Genomic DNA, 14,318 nt, shown 5'->3' with positions numbered 1-14,318 from the left:
CTTCCTTGTGCAATTATTAACCAGAAAAACAGCACCACCCAAATTATAACATGACAGACCTGAGTGTCAAAGGGTAAGTGACAACGCCAGCTCAGTCACCTCTGCAACCTCTGTACATCAGAGTAGATGTGTCAATGTAGAGCAACAATGACAGCATCACTCATACTGTAGTTTTGTAGCTGTATTTTTGTTGCAGATTGCAGAATACAGTACATCTCCTTGACATTTGTTTAAGTATTCAAAGTATTCTTAATTCTCAAAATTAAATATGTCAAAAGGTGGTATAACATATATATACATATATATATATATACACATATATATGTATATATATAACATATGTAATGTGATATTGTGGACTGAACTCAGCATATATACACCATATATTGTATACATTTGAATCAGTTAATATTTGTTATTCTTTGTTCTATTGTTGACAGGGATTAGGTTTGGTAAGGAGGCAAAAAGTCAGGTTGACATTACACGGCACGCTTTATCAGAAAAGCATGTACTACTGTACAGTCATGCAATCAGACGTGCAGTACATAAAATCATGCAGATGGTGGTCAGGAGCTCCACAGTGTATACATCAAACAAAATACATAGGTCAATTTTAATCTTAAAATTATTAATTTTAAGATTAAAATTATTTGAATGTGTTTTAAAGGTGAAATGTTGATTGATGATTTGTTTTCTGTCTGAGTTTCCCATAAACATCCATGATATATATATATATATATACACATATATATGTATATATATATATACATATATGTATATATATATATATATATATATATATAATAAAGTCGTCTGTCTGTCTGTCTGTCTATATATATATATACATATATATATATATATATATACCCTTGTAATTGTTTTGTACGCATGTGGACCCTACATGTATAAGGTCCTGAATGGGTAAACATATAAAACAGATGTAGCTAAAAAGCTGAATAGTAGGGACTATTTAGTTACCAATTATTAACCAGGCACATAGTGTCACCAAGTGTATAAAAGGGCTGAACAATTACTTGAAATTTTATCAAAATCACAATATAGCCTACTGCAATTTCTTAAATCACAGGAGGCGCAATCAAAATATAATTTTAGATTAATTATTGTCTTGATCTATACACATCTTATTCTACAGACTGAAGATAACATCTTTGCTTCGCACAGATCTGCACAAATATCACACAGTAATCATTTGAATATGTTTCCCGAATGAAAATGAGAATATTTATCAGATTAATCGGAATTAGATATTTATTCAAAATCGTTCAGCCCTAGTGTATAACATGGTTGACACTAATTTGCTCTTGTAATGATTTGTCTTGTGAATTGGGCCCCTACAGTTTGCGATCATCAAGTGGTCCTTATATAAAAGGTTTGGGAAACACATCTGGCTCCAGATGTCCTGACATGACGTGTGTTGATGTGGACTGTTTTCTCATGATATAAACTCAAAGACTTTTATTGTACTTGGTCAGTATGGTCAGGGTTCTTGGTCAGTCTGTCTGCATGTGAACTGTACCAGGAATCCTCTCTGTATACAAATTTAAGTTGTGGTATATTCATATGGATTTGATTTGAGGACAGCTAAGGTTCTCCAAGTCAATTCTTTTTTTTTTGATGTTTTAAATTTTGATTTTTTTTTTGTTTTCTCATTAACTGTGGAAAAAGAGAAGATTGAGGAGGGGTTGCATGTCACTGTCCATTGCAATTTAGTTCTTGCACTCAGCAATTTAGTAGACATCTAAAACCTAGATTCATTCAAGATGAGCAGTGATGCATTTTTGTGCAATGTGAGTCAGACTGATGCAAACTGCAGACTTTGGCTTATGTAAGACAATCATTCACCTCCGGACATTTTATTTATACAATAAATCTGAACATAAACCTGTTTTTAACTGTTTTCTTACCAGTAGAAATAGTTCTGATCATGATTAATTTATGTAGGTCACAAACCTGAATAATCACTAATGTAATGGAAAACTGAGAGCAGGACTCTGCAGAGGTAGCTGATGGGGTAATGTCTGCTGTTTCCACTGGAAAGATATGCACACACTGAGCATAATTATGGGTTTAAAATACTGTTAGTGTGTTAGTTCTTAAAATACAGGTTTTGCATTTAAAAGCACATTGAGTTTCACCTTGAAGCACTATCTACGAACAGGTTCAACCAAGGTTTTTCAGTTCACATTATTCAACAGGTGATGGTCACGTGTATTTTTGTTCCCTTTGAAATAAACTTGGCTTGTAATTTGATAGCAGGAGGTGACTAAAAACAGGTGGTCCATTTAAAGGTAGCTCGTAATTCAGTGTGCTACCAGCAACAAAGGCCAGACATACATTCTACAGTGTGACTTCTGCTATTTGACAATTACCTTTTTTATACGGTTTCATATAATGCAGACCAATAAGATAAATAAACAAATCAAACCTTTGTAATACAAACTACATTATTTAATTGGCAACAATTAAACTGATGGTCTTGTGGCCAAAAGTAATAACTCTTCAACACTCACTGAGCATGCTATTATGAACACCTGTAAATCTGCTTATTCATGTGGTAGCAGTGCATTGTTGAAGCAGGTTAGGAGCTTCACTTACTGTTCATTTCATAGGCTGCATGTGGCCATTAAAAAGCACATGATTTTGGTTTGACTGTGTGTTGGTCGCCTGGTTTAAGTTTTAATGAAATTGCTGTTTTCCTGGCACTTTAACACACCACAGTCTCACAATGGTGCAGAGAAATATAACGTGACGATGAGAGGATTTCTGCTTTGAGATTGACAACTATTGCTGAAAGATAACACAGAAAGTGTTAAAAGAGAAAAGTTTCAAACAAGGTGATGAGATAATTACCAGTTAACAAACAGGATTCATATTTAATAACAATACGTTAGAACACTCTTTTACAATATTTTCTCTTTTCTTTCCAACAATTACAATTACAACAACTTTTCTTATCTGTTCTTATCTTAACTTATCTTTCTTTCTTTTTTAATACTTCCTCTCTGTCACCCTATGGTGACGGGATTTGTGCTGCTTCTCTGGGGGAGGAGGTGCAGCAGGTAGACGACTGCTCTGCTCCATGGATGTACTCTGCTCTGTGCTTGAACCAGCAGCGGCAGAGATACTCTGCCTACTACTAGCAGCAGAGCTAACGTTTGCCTCGCCAGAATCACTTTGGGTGCACTTAAAAAATTGTGGATATTTTCGCCTGTTTTTCGAGCAGTGGGGGTCGACGCGACGTGACATGTTGTCCTCTTCTCTCTGTGTCAGCCTGTAGGTTGTACAGCAAATTCATGTACAAATGAAATATCCTCGCTTAGATCAATAACTCCATAAACCCCAATATAAAGATAGGGGGAAACAGTATGATCCATCTACTCGTTTGTTGTGCTGTGATGTAAAGGTCAATAGGAAACTGATTCAATAAACACTAGCTTATACAGAGATACAGCGCCACTTATGGAGGCAGAGTCAGATGTACACGGCCAATAAATCGATTTTCTCCTCTGCTCACATAACTATGCGTTGTACTAGAATAGTATTACAACACCAAATGGAAGAATACTTACCAGCCCCAGAAGTGTGGTAACACTTTCTTCCATGGGACACATGGTAGGCCGAGGAGAGTAAATGGGTGGAAATTAATTGACGAAGTTCAAAAAAGAAATGTACTATTTTATAAAACATACATGTGTGTGTGTGTTGGGGGGGGGGGGGGGGGGGGTCCTGGGGTCCCAAATGTCTAGCAGCGCCCTTGATAAGCGCCAACTTAAAATGAATGAAGACTAAGTAGGTCTTCCCTCTTCCCCCTGTGTGTGTGTGTGTGTGTGTGTGTGAGAGAGAGGCGGCTGGCTCTCCAGGCAGGGCGGCCAGCGTGGTCCAGACTGAATGCAGCCTTTAAAGTGACGGAGGGGCTGTAATTTGAGAGGAGCACTGAGGTATTATTAGCCAAAAACTCAAACGCGGCTCTAGAGGCATCCAGATGTTGCGTTTGAGGCACCGAGTGAAGTCAGGAATATAGTCTTCAACTGTTGAGCACGCTGACACAGCCGGTCTCTCCTCTCTTTATCACTAACCAGTGATGGGAGCAGATTAAAAAACAGAGGCTAGGTCGCTGAAAACTTGTGTGAAAAGCAGGAAGACGATATCGTGAAGGACCGAACAACAAAGCCACAACTAACTGCGCAGTTTGGACGTTAAAACCCGGTTGAAATGTTCGGGTTTCTACACCAGGCTGGAATTAAATAGTGTTTTGGGTGACACTCGAGTTGAGTTAAAGTCTAATCTTTCATCTTTTTTGTGTGAGTTTCGGGTCAAGTGAAACACCATGGCTTTGCTTCACTTGCTCCTATGTGCCGGGATGTTGTCGTTGGTATCGAGGTGTGGAAGTTATTACAGCGGACCTTTACACCCGGAGATGTCTAACGGCACTTTCCATCATTATTTCGTGCCGGACGGAAACTACGAGGAAAATGACGATCCGGAGAAATGCCAGGTGCTCTTCAAAATGACGGACGAGCGAAAGTGCGGTGCCGACGAGGACCAGGAAGCCCTCATAAAGGACGACTTCACTATCATCAAGCGACATATCGAGGACTCGGCTCGGGTGCTGGAGGGGATCGGGAAGAGCATCTCCTACGACCTGGACGGAGAGGACAGCTACGGGAAATATTTGCGCAGGGAGACGGCTCAGATTAGCGAGGCATTCACAAATTCGGAGAAGTCTCTGCTGGAACTGGAGGTGAAATTCAAGCAGAGCCAGGAGAGTGAGCTGAGAGAGGAGCACAGGCTCAACGACGACTTCCTCAGCATGGTAGTGCACACGCGGGACGTCCTGAAGGAGACGCTGGACATCTCCCTGGGACTGAAGGACAAACACGAGCTGCTGTCCCTGATCATCCGCAGCCACGGCACCAGACTGAGCAGACTGAAGAACGAGTACATGAAGATATGAGAAAAATAAGTTCCCATAGAAGTGTCATATAGCAGGCAACAGTTTACCTTTACTGGTTCGGTATTTTCGAATAAGTTATTGAACGGTTCCTGGAATCAAAGGGTGGATTTCTCATTACAGGGATAATCACAGGCATAGTTATTTGAACTTAAAAAAAAGTTTCATTTATTTTGTAGTTAGTTCAAATAACTATGAACTGACCCCTAGGTCAATACACTCCTGAATCCAGTGTCCATAGATCAACACCAACATCGAATAGTTTCTTCAAAATGTGCCATAACCGAAAAATGTAAATTAATCATTGACTTTTTTATTTACACTGTTCAATGACAGATAATTGTAACCAAAAACATAACCTTGTTGATAGAGGTAACTGGAAAAAGCATGTGCAGTACAAGGACAAGAGTACAAACCTCCACCAATGTTAATCCTGTACAGTGTCAATACACTCCCATAATCCACAAATTTAAGAATCTTGAATCCAGATCTGGATCACCACCTAAATCAAATAACACATTATATGATAACTTACATCCCCCCAATATTTCATTTTTGAGCTACGCACAAACAAGCAAACAGACAAGTCCAGGCAAAAACATTACTTTCTTGACATAGGTACTAAAAATTGCATGGTTCTTTCCAGCAAACTTCTTAGATCATTTGGAAATAAAGTTAACATTTTATGGCTGTATAATAAAGCCTTACCCCATTTTTTTTTATGTTGCTTTTATGGTTGAGCCAGACCATGAGGTAGATACAAGGGTGAACATTCATATCAATAATTAGTTATGAAATATAAAATTGTAATTTCACTTAAATTATTAGATAGAAAAAAACACACTGAATAATATATAAATACAAATCATCCTGCAAACATTAAAATATACCCTGTCTAATTTGAATCTACTGCAATATTCTGTCTTTGTTTTGGGAGCCTAACAAATTCATCATTCATGATTCGATTTAGAATTCTGAGTCAAACCCAAGTTGACTCCAATCCAGCAGGCCCACAGGAGTAAGACACATACAGTAAATATCCACTGCTTTTTGATGTGCAGGGCAGCCATCTTGCATTTTGAGGTCAGAAGTTGGCGAGGTTCTTTCCAAGTCAGAAAGACAACTTCAGGGTGGCTTTCCTGGGAACTGGGAAATTCCTGCTTCCCAGTTCAAATGGGACATACCAGTATTAAATCCCGCTTTGCCAGCTGTTAAACATGGTGTGGTAATGCTGTACTTTGTGCAGCAGTCAGTTGCACAGAAAACATCCAGTAGAGAGAAGTAATAGAAAAAGATTCCTATAAAATCAACAAATAATGAACACATTTGTCCTTCATTTAGTAAAGAAAATGATATCAACAAAGAGGCTGGCTTCTACAACAGACCAGTGATCCAATACTGACCCAATAATCCACTATGAACAGCATCAAGGGAGACAAAGAAAAGCTACTGGAACTGCCCTGAGAGTCTCCTGATCCAAACAACACTGATCTTAAACACATTGTGCGTATAAAATGTCTCAGAACTTGAAGTGACCTGTGAAAAAGTACAGAGAGGCTCATTGGCTACAAAATGCATTTGCAAGCCATCTGCCGAAAAGGGATTTACTGAGTGTTGATTTACAGTTAAATGCCACATTATGAGTTCTTAAGAAAACTTGGCAGTGCATTAACAGTTGAATAAAAGCTGATGTCTATGGGGCAACAGGGACCTGTTTCCCACCCTTTTAAAAAAAAAAAAAACAAAAAAAAAACTTTCTGCCTCCAATGCTGGTCAACTAACTAGCCTGATACACTGATTTTTTTCCCCCACTATGTAAAGGTCTGGGTTTTTAGTCATACAAGGAAGCTTTCATGTGTAGCCAGCTTATAGTCAGATTGGACCTCAGGGGCAACATTATGGTGCACAGAGGGCAAGAGCTCATTTTGCCCTGGGCCCCCTCACTGTTCATCATTACCATGTCTGTGGAAAAGTTGTGGTGTCAACCTGCAGTACATTTTTGTTTGTGGTGGCCTCAGCATTCAATAATTGCTTTTTAAAAAGCACTTTGTTTCTCCGGAGACAATGTCCCAGTTGTTCAGGTCAATCTAGTGGAGCTTTGTCAAAGAAACATGGTCATAATCCATTTAAATTGTCATGGTATGTAAGAAAACTTTGATTATTTTGGGTGAAGTGACCCTTTGAAAACTCTAAACACAGTGAGCTACCAAATAATCTTATTCTGCTTCAACAGTGCTAGTAGGCACATTCATCTGACAGTTTACTTGTGACACCACCAACAATAGGAGACTGTTGTGATTTCTGCAGCATGTAATGCCATGATTGTTACATCACTACATTAAACGTGGTTGAAAGTAAATAATATACAGCTCTGATGTTTGTTGAACTGATTTAAGTATACAGTCACAGGTTTTATGGGTGTATATGAGTTTGCTTGTTTAAAACAATGGCTTCAAACTTAGATCTGCAAATTAAAAAAAGAAACAGTAGGACTTTCAAAACATAACTGTAGTCTCATGTCTGATTACAAATCTTTTTAAAAACTTAAATGAGGACTATGTCAAACGTTGCACCTATGGCATTGAAGCAGTGGATGGGGTGAACCTTATGTAGCAGCTTGGTTAAAGCTCCCAACACGAGCCACTGCTCCTCTCTGACACTCCAGATGAATGTTTCAGAAATCAGTAAACAATGTTTACAGGTGGTAACCTATAAATTGTTTGCATCACAGGCCTACAGAATTTGCATAGTTCTTTACTGCTCCGATGCCAAATGTTGTGTGACATGGTTTAAAATGCTTTAGGCAGTATAATCTTGTAAAATGTACAGTGTATTATTAAAAGTAAGTAAATACTGTGAGTGCCAATATCTTTATTACAGAACACATTAATGTGTATTCATTGTTTATATTAAGTTTGATAACTGAGCAACATATATCTATTATTGTTTACCTGTAAGATACAGTATGTGTGATGGGTAAGACTGCAGGCAGCACTTGGAGACGTCAATGTTAAACACTAATCTGTGTGATAGCTGTTTGTGTTTTGTCCTCTCAAATAAAGAGTTTGTCTTTAAAGTACATTGTTGTTGAAAAAACGTTTAATTATTTAAAATGATTTATATCTTAGGATATTTGCTGGAAAATATGTTACATTTTGGTCTAGGATTCCAAATTGGATCAAACCTTTCACCAGTAAAGATTAAAGATACAATATGCAAGTTTTCTTTGCGTCAAACATGGTTTCCAACTGCACTTTTCAAGCACCATCGTTGATTGTAAAGAATATGGGGTTATAATAAGCCCTTCGAGCAGCATTACACAATTTTGCAGCCCGGGAACCACAGTGACCCACTATCAAAGTAGTGATGAGATGATTCATTAGCATGATAACTTCAGTAGAACCAAAAAAATAATAAAGTGCTAAAGCAAAGCAACTTAACACCGGTGTCATTTTTCCATCACTGAAGATAGTTCTCAATGCAAAGTGGAATAAAATATGACGAGGAACATTCTTTTCTATATTAGGAAGTAAAGCATAACAAATAGCACCTTTAAACCCTTACAAATGTTGTATGGATCCACATGGAGTTACATCTGGAGGTTCCAAGACTATTACTTCATACTCACAGGGAAACTCAATACTGCATAGCCACATGCATTAAATTGCAAAGTTCTCCTTCATGTTTGCTTTACAAGCTTCTTTATGCACTGGAAGTGGCCCCTAATTATGAGTGCTCTGAAGGAAGAAGTTGCTTGTTGGTATTTATGAGGAGCAGAGATGTAAGGGTGTTGTGTTTATGGGATTTTGAATGGTATGGAGGGCCATACAAACAGCTTGTTTTTCTAAAAACAACATCTTTGAGGCAAAACTTCAGTCTGTTGAGAATGAGGTGAATGAAAACTATGATATCTTGATTAAGAAGGAGTGAAAACATCACAAGTACCTACAACTCTACCATGTAGTGAAAAGGGTCAGGTGATGTCACATAACATTACAAAGTACAGAAGCACAGTGTCACCTGTGATTACACATAGTCTGTATACTTTGAGCGCACAGATTACACTCATGAGGCTACATGAAGGACACATGATATGCAGCTCACGCCGCAGCCTTGGAACCTTTACCCTACATTGCATGTTTCCATGAGAGGAGACATTTACATAAACAGAGTACAAACCTTTTCTGTAAGTTACTGTATTGTACTGTATTTATCCGACTTTTTAGAGTTAATGTAAGGTTCTACATTGTATGTTAAATTGCACTTTACTTAAAAATAAATACTGTGTGTATTTAAATCTCACAGTATCTCACTTTAACTGTTATAATATGCACGGACATGTGGATGCCTCCACTTTTATTTGAAACCTTTATTTGCTGTGCTAACTCCAGTAGAAAGGCAACAGAAATGAGAGTGGCAGCCTGGAGAAACATAATCATCCCCGTGATGCTGTAGAAGGAATTTCAATGTGGTGTCAGACATAGAAAAAAAAAAAGGAATGGAAAATGAAGTCATGTTCTGGTTTTAGGGTGTGTCACTCTGCCGTGGTTTGAAGTCTTTTTAGTATGTTTATTTTTTTACATTAAATCATTTTTGAAAAAAAAGTGTCCAAGTCACATCAGGCAGTCTCATTAAAAAATGCAATTAAGTTGGAACGCAAAACACAATCCAGACATTTTCTTCCTCTTATGAGGTTTGCTTTGTGTGAGCTGTTATAGTACTTTGTCGCTGCTGTCGAGGTGTGACATCCTGAGTAGTCGTATGTTCTGTTTCCTGTTTTATTTTGAAATAATTACCGTTGCATCTCGTTTCAGTGTCTGCTTCCTGTAAAGTTTCCCTCCTGTGATGACCTGCCCCGCCCTGATGTGTTTCTTCTGTTTATCTTTATCCCTCCACCTGTGTATTTAACCTCCATGTTTCCTGTGTCGCTGTCTTGTATCTTGCGTTTTTTTGGAAACCTGTTTTGTTTCAAGACCAGTGGTCTGGAAAGGTGTTTTTCTCTTCAAACTGAGACTGTTGTCGAGTTGTGTTTTTGTGTACACGTCCCATTTGTTCTTTGACTTACCAAGAATTAACTTCTACAGTGACATATAGTGTGTTGTTGGAAACCTTGTGAGTTCATACATAAATTTTTAGACTGAAGCACACAATTAATAGGCCCATATATAACAGTAGGTGTTGAGTGTGGAAAAAAGCTCAATTCCAAGACAGTTTCAGTGAGATACAGCTGTATCGTATTGGCTTGTTCTGTGTTCAGAGGAGAACTTGGCTCTCACAGAGGGAAGACGTTCAAAGGGGAGCAGGCAGGCCAATGAAGGGTGTAATCACACCTTGCAAACAGGCAACGCTGAGGCAGGAGGCAGATGACTGAAGTACAGCTGCACCAACCCACACAGATCAATCTTTCAAAGACTTCCTGTGGGCAGGGCAGGTGTGTGAGTGTGTGTTTTTAATCACCTTTTTAGGACCTCTCTGGAACAACCACAGACCTTGTCAGGACCAATAGTCATGGTGACCGCAGCCTTTTCCTAATGAGGCAGAACCACATTTATGAGACTCGGGTAAAAGGTAGGATTAAGGTGTGGATTGTGGTTAGGTTAGGGTTAGGCCTTAACTGGTTATGGTTGAGGTTAGAGAGAAAGCTTTGTTCCGGTTGTGAATGGAAGTCAGTGCAGTGTCTTAACAAGGATAGCTGTGCAAGTCTGTGTGTGTTACAAAACAGCAGGTGTGCTTAAAGGTGATAATCTTCTGAGAATGCTGTGGGAACTGCTTAACAACTGGAAAAGGAGAGAATGGTGGGATCTGAAAAGGCAGCACATATTATACTGGTGGGTGTGGATTATGACAAGAAAACCAGGAAAATAGAAGGCAGTATAATGCAATGCGGTGCAACTGTCTTGCAATAAATGTGACGTTTAGAATTGTTATTTGGTGACACTGTGTGTGGGAGAGAGAGATAGACTCAACTCTGACCAAATAATACTGTTGTGTATTCTATATCCATATTGTATTAATTACATTTGTTCTTTTTTCCAAATAGGTACAGGTTGAAATTAAACTAAAGTATGGCAGTGTCAGTTTAACTTTTATAGAATGTTATTAATGGACTGAGCTTTGCATTTCATCATGCAGGTATTTCCTGTGTCATTACATTTTCGCACACCTTTTTTGAAACATTTTATAGCCATTTTAATGATGTGCTTGTATTCTTAAGCATTCTCTATAGACTGGTGTCTCCCCCACTGCTCATTATTGCCATTAATGCCATTATTAAAACCCTCCTGAACAGAAACGACCTCAGTGCTACATCTTTGAATAATTAAGAATACCTAATAATTTACCATTTTTAAACCAACCAAACCATTACAATTTAAATTTAAATAGTTATCTGAATATCTTATCACATGCTATATTTTAGTAAAATACCAGTGTGGCTTCAGGATGAATCACAGACTGTACTGTTAAAATTGTAAATGGCCTCAGGAGGATGATGGATAACAAAAAGTCCTGCTTGACTTAAGTGAAGCCTTTGATACTGTAGATCACTCAATTCTTTTAGATGGACTCCACAGTTGTATTAACCTCTCTGATAATTTTTTATTCTTTGTCTTTTATCTCACAGACACAGACTTTATAGTAAATATGGATATGGATGCATTTTCATCAATAAGCTTTAGTGAAATATGGGGTTCAATTTTTTCATCTATACACTTGGGGATGTGATCAGGAGACATGGCATTTATATCCATTGTTATGCTGATGATACAGAGCTCTATGTTGCCGTGTCTCCTTATGACTCAGTACAAAGTGATGCTCTTTAACTGCACTATAGATGTTAAGTCATGGATGGCAGAACATGTTCGAGTTAAACCAGGACAAAAAGGAGGTTTTAATCATCTGTAATGACACAGAGAGAAACTCAATGGTGAACTAAAAGCTCTGTCTCTGAAACCATGTGATCAACTAAAAAAACCTTGGTGTTATCATTGATTCAGATCTTTCTTTTAAATCACACATAAAAAATATCAAAGGCAGGATTTTATCATTTCAATCATATCTCCAAAGCCAATGCAGAGATGTTAATTTGTGATTTTATCACCTGTAGCATTGGCTATTGTTATGCTTTGCTCCTCTGATCTTTCAAAAAAGAATATTAGAATAATATTCTTAGTTACTGCATAACTCAGCAGCTCGTCCGCTGGCTAACACCAAGAGCGAGCCCTTATCCTGAAGTCTCTGCATTGGCTACCTATGCGTTTCAGAATTGATTGATTTTTATCATGTAAAGCACCTTGTGCTACAATTTATATTTGTATGAAAACTGCTATGTAAATAAAGTCTGATTGGTTAATTTGGGATCTTAAGGTTATGTCTGAAGGAAACTTCCCTTTTTGCTTTTACCCAAAAACAGTGCAGTGTTTTGTTTTGTGTTTTCCCAATGGGCTGTTTTTCAATCACAAATACACAACTCTTCTGATTTAGTCAGATAATCATTCATTTTTCAAGTAGTAGGGGCAGGAGTCCAGACACTCCTCTCCCCAGCCACTTCCACCAACTGTTCAGGAGGGATACCAAGGCATTTCCAGGACTGGAGATTCCGAGGAGAATAAATGGGAAATACTTTTCATTTTCAGTTTTTGCATTAAGAAAATCTACTTGTGTGAACTCTGTGTATAATGTTGCGACGCAATTCTGCCACACTCACTCAGTCTCACACAATTAGACGTAACTGAAAATCTACAAGAACTGTTTTGGCTATACTTCAGCATATTTGGGCCCTTTTGTCACAGTTTAATTCAAACTATATCCAGAGTCATAGTTTGTAAGGCTGCTCCAAACCATCTGGCTCTGAAACAAGGACCCAGCCAGACTTTAGAATGTCGGCAGTGACATCATACATCATATGGACTTTCAAGAGTCTGTGCAGCAACTCATGCCCTTTCACTTGTAACACAAAGAGAAACTCCAATATTCGTTCTTACCATTTTTCATTATCAGTTGTTTCTCCTAGTCAGGGAATCTATTGTGTTTCTTGACAGATTGCGGCCAAGGGAGGATTTAGATAGCAGTAGGAAGACAGCCAACACTGAAGATACATTGCTTTGTCTAAGACTCCTCAAATTATGAATCAGTATAGCCAAAAGTCCTTTGTATTTATAAAGTCCACAATCCTATACTTTTTTGAGCATGAAACAGTTTCTTTCATATTGTTTTACTTTTATAATCTTTTCTGCTCTGGCAAGACAGAGCTGCTTTTGCATGGGTGCTGTCGTCTCTCCTCTTAAAGCTGTCAGAAATTTGAGATATGAGCTTGCTTTAACGCACGGACCATATAATCCCCAAAATTCCCCTTTGAGCATGTTTGTTAGCATGTAAGGGATTTTGGTATTTGATTTGGAATTTGTGTAAGATGCAGTTCAAACAGATGAGTGGCTTTTTCAGACAGACTGATGTTGTAGACACCAGCTTACCACACATATACATGGTCAAAGCCTATGCAGTGCAGGAGAACTGCTATTATATGCTGTCACTCCATCATTTATGCCCAGGAATATAACAACTGCTGGACTTTGTAGACCTGTAATCAGTCCATAAGAGGAAGTCTCTTCACTTTAATGGTCCCCATGATTTTTCCTTCAGCAGGTTTTGTGGGAAATACAGTATCATAGCACACATGAGATAGGTTAGTTAGATTAGATTCCACTTTATTTATCCCACAGCAGGGAAATTCACTTGTTAAAGCAGCTCACAAAATCGGAATAAAGTGCAAATATACAAGTAGAGAAAATTTATTTAGTTTATTTTTGATGTGAACACCCAGGTACTTAAAACTGTTCACCGTTTCAATGTCCAAGCCCTGGATGTTCACCGGTGTATGAGGTAGTGACCTTCACAGGGAAGTATCACCATCTCCTTCGTCATACTATTGTGTAAGCACAGGTGGTTGCGCTCACACCAGTCCACACAGTCCATGACCTATTCTTCAGCTCATTCCCCTCAGACACATAGCCAACAATAGCTGAGTCATCATAGAACTTCTGGAGATGGCACAAACTGTTGTGCAGACATGAACTTGAATGGTCCCTGGCTTTTATTACAGGTTGTACAAATGAAATAAGATGATAAAGTCTTTACAGAGTCTTTGGCACTTGGATCCATTAGAGAAATATTGGGATTGAATGAATCTGGCCTGAGCAGCAACTAGGTAAATAGTCCCTTGCAGACACTGGTGGTAATGATGTTGGGTGATGATGAATCTGAGGATACTGTGCAGATTGGACAGTGATGGAACATGGTGGGTGCATATTACAGCACAGCATCAGAACATCAGGATGATAGATTAACA

General features: G+C 38.3%; 1 protein-coding gene across 1 annotated transcript; it reads left to right on the top strand.

Moving 5' to 3' along the window:
* The first annotated feature begins 3,875 nt into the window (after positions 1 to 3,875).
* Positions 3,876 to 8,051, top strand: fibinb (fin bud initiation factor b). The gene has a single exon (XM_058630244.1). The coding sequence runs from the start codon at positions 4,349 to 4,351 to the stop codon at positions 4,973 to 4,975; it is 627 nt and encodes a 208-aa protein (XP_058486227.1). The 5' UTR covers positions 3,876 to 4,348; the 3' UTR covers positions 4,976 to 8,051.
* Positions 8,052 to 14,318: the final 6,267 nt, after the last annotated feature.

The sequence above is a fragment of the Solea solea genome, chromosome 5 (assembly GCF_958295425.1).
Source record: "Solea solea chromosome 5, fSolSol10.1, whole genome shotgun sequence".
NCBI classification, from domain to species: Eukaryota; Metazoa; Chordata; class Actinopteri; order Pleuronectiformes; family Soleidae; genus Solea; species Solea solea.
This window is presented reverse-complemented; position numbering and strand designations above follow the sequence as displayed.

What these genes read in the sequence shown, in the direction of transcription:
- fibinb (XM_058630244.1), top strand. Translation starts at nt 4,349, where the DNA reads ATGGCTTTGCTTCACTTGCTCCTATGTGCCGGGATGTTGTCGTTGGTA.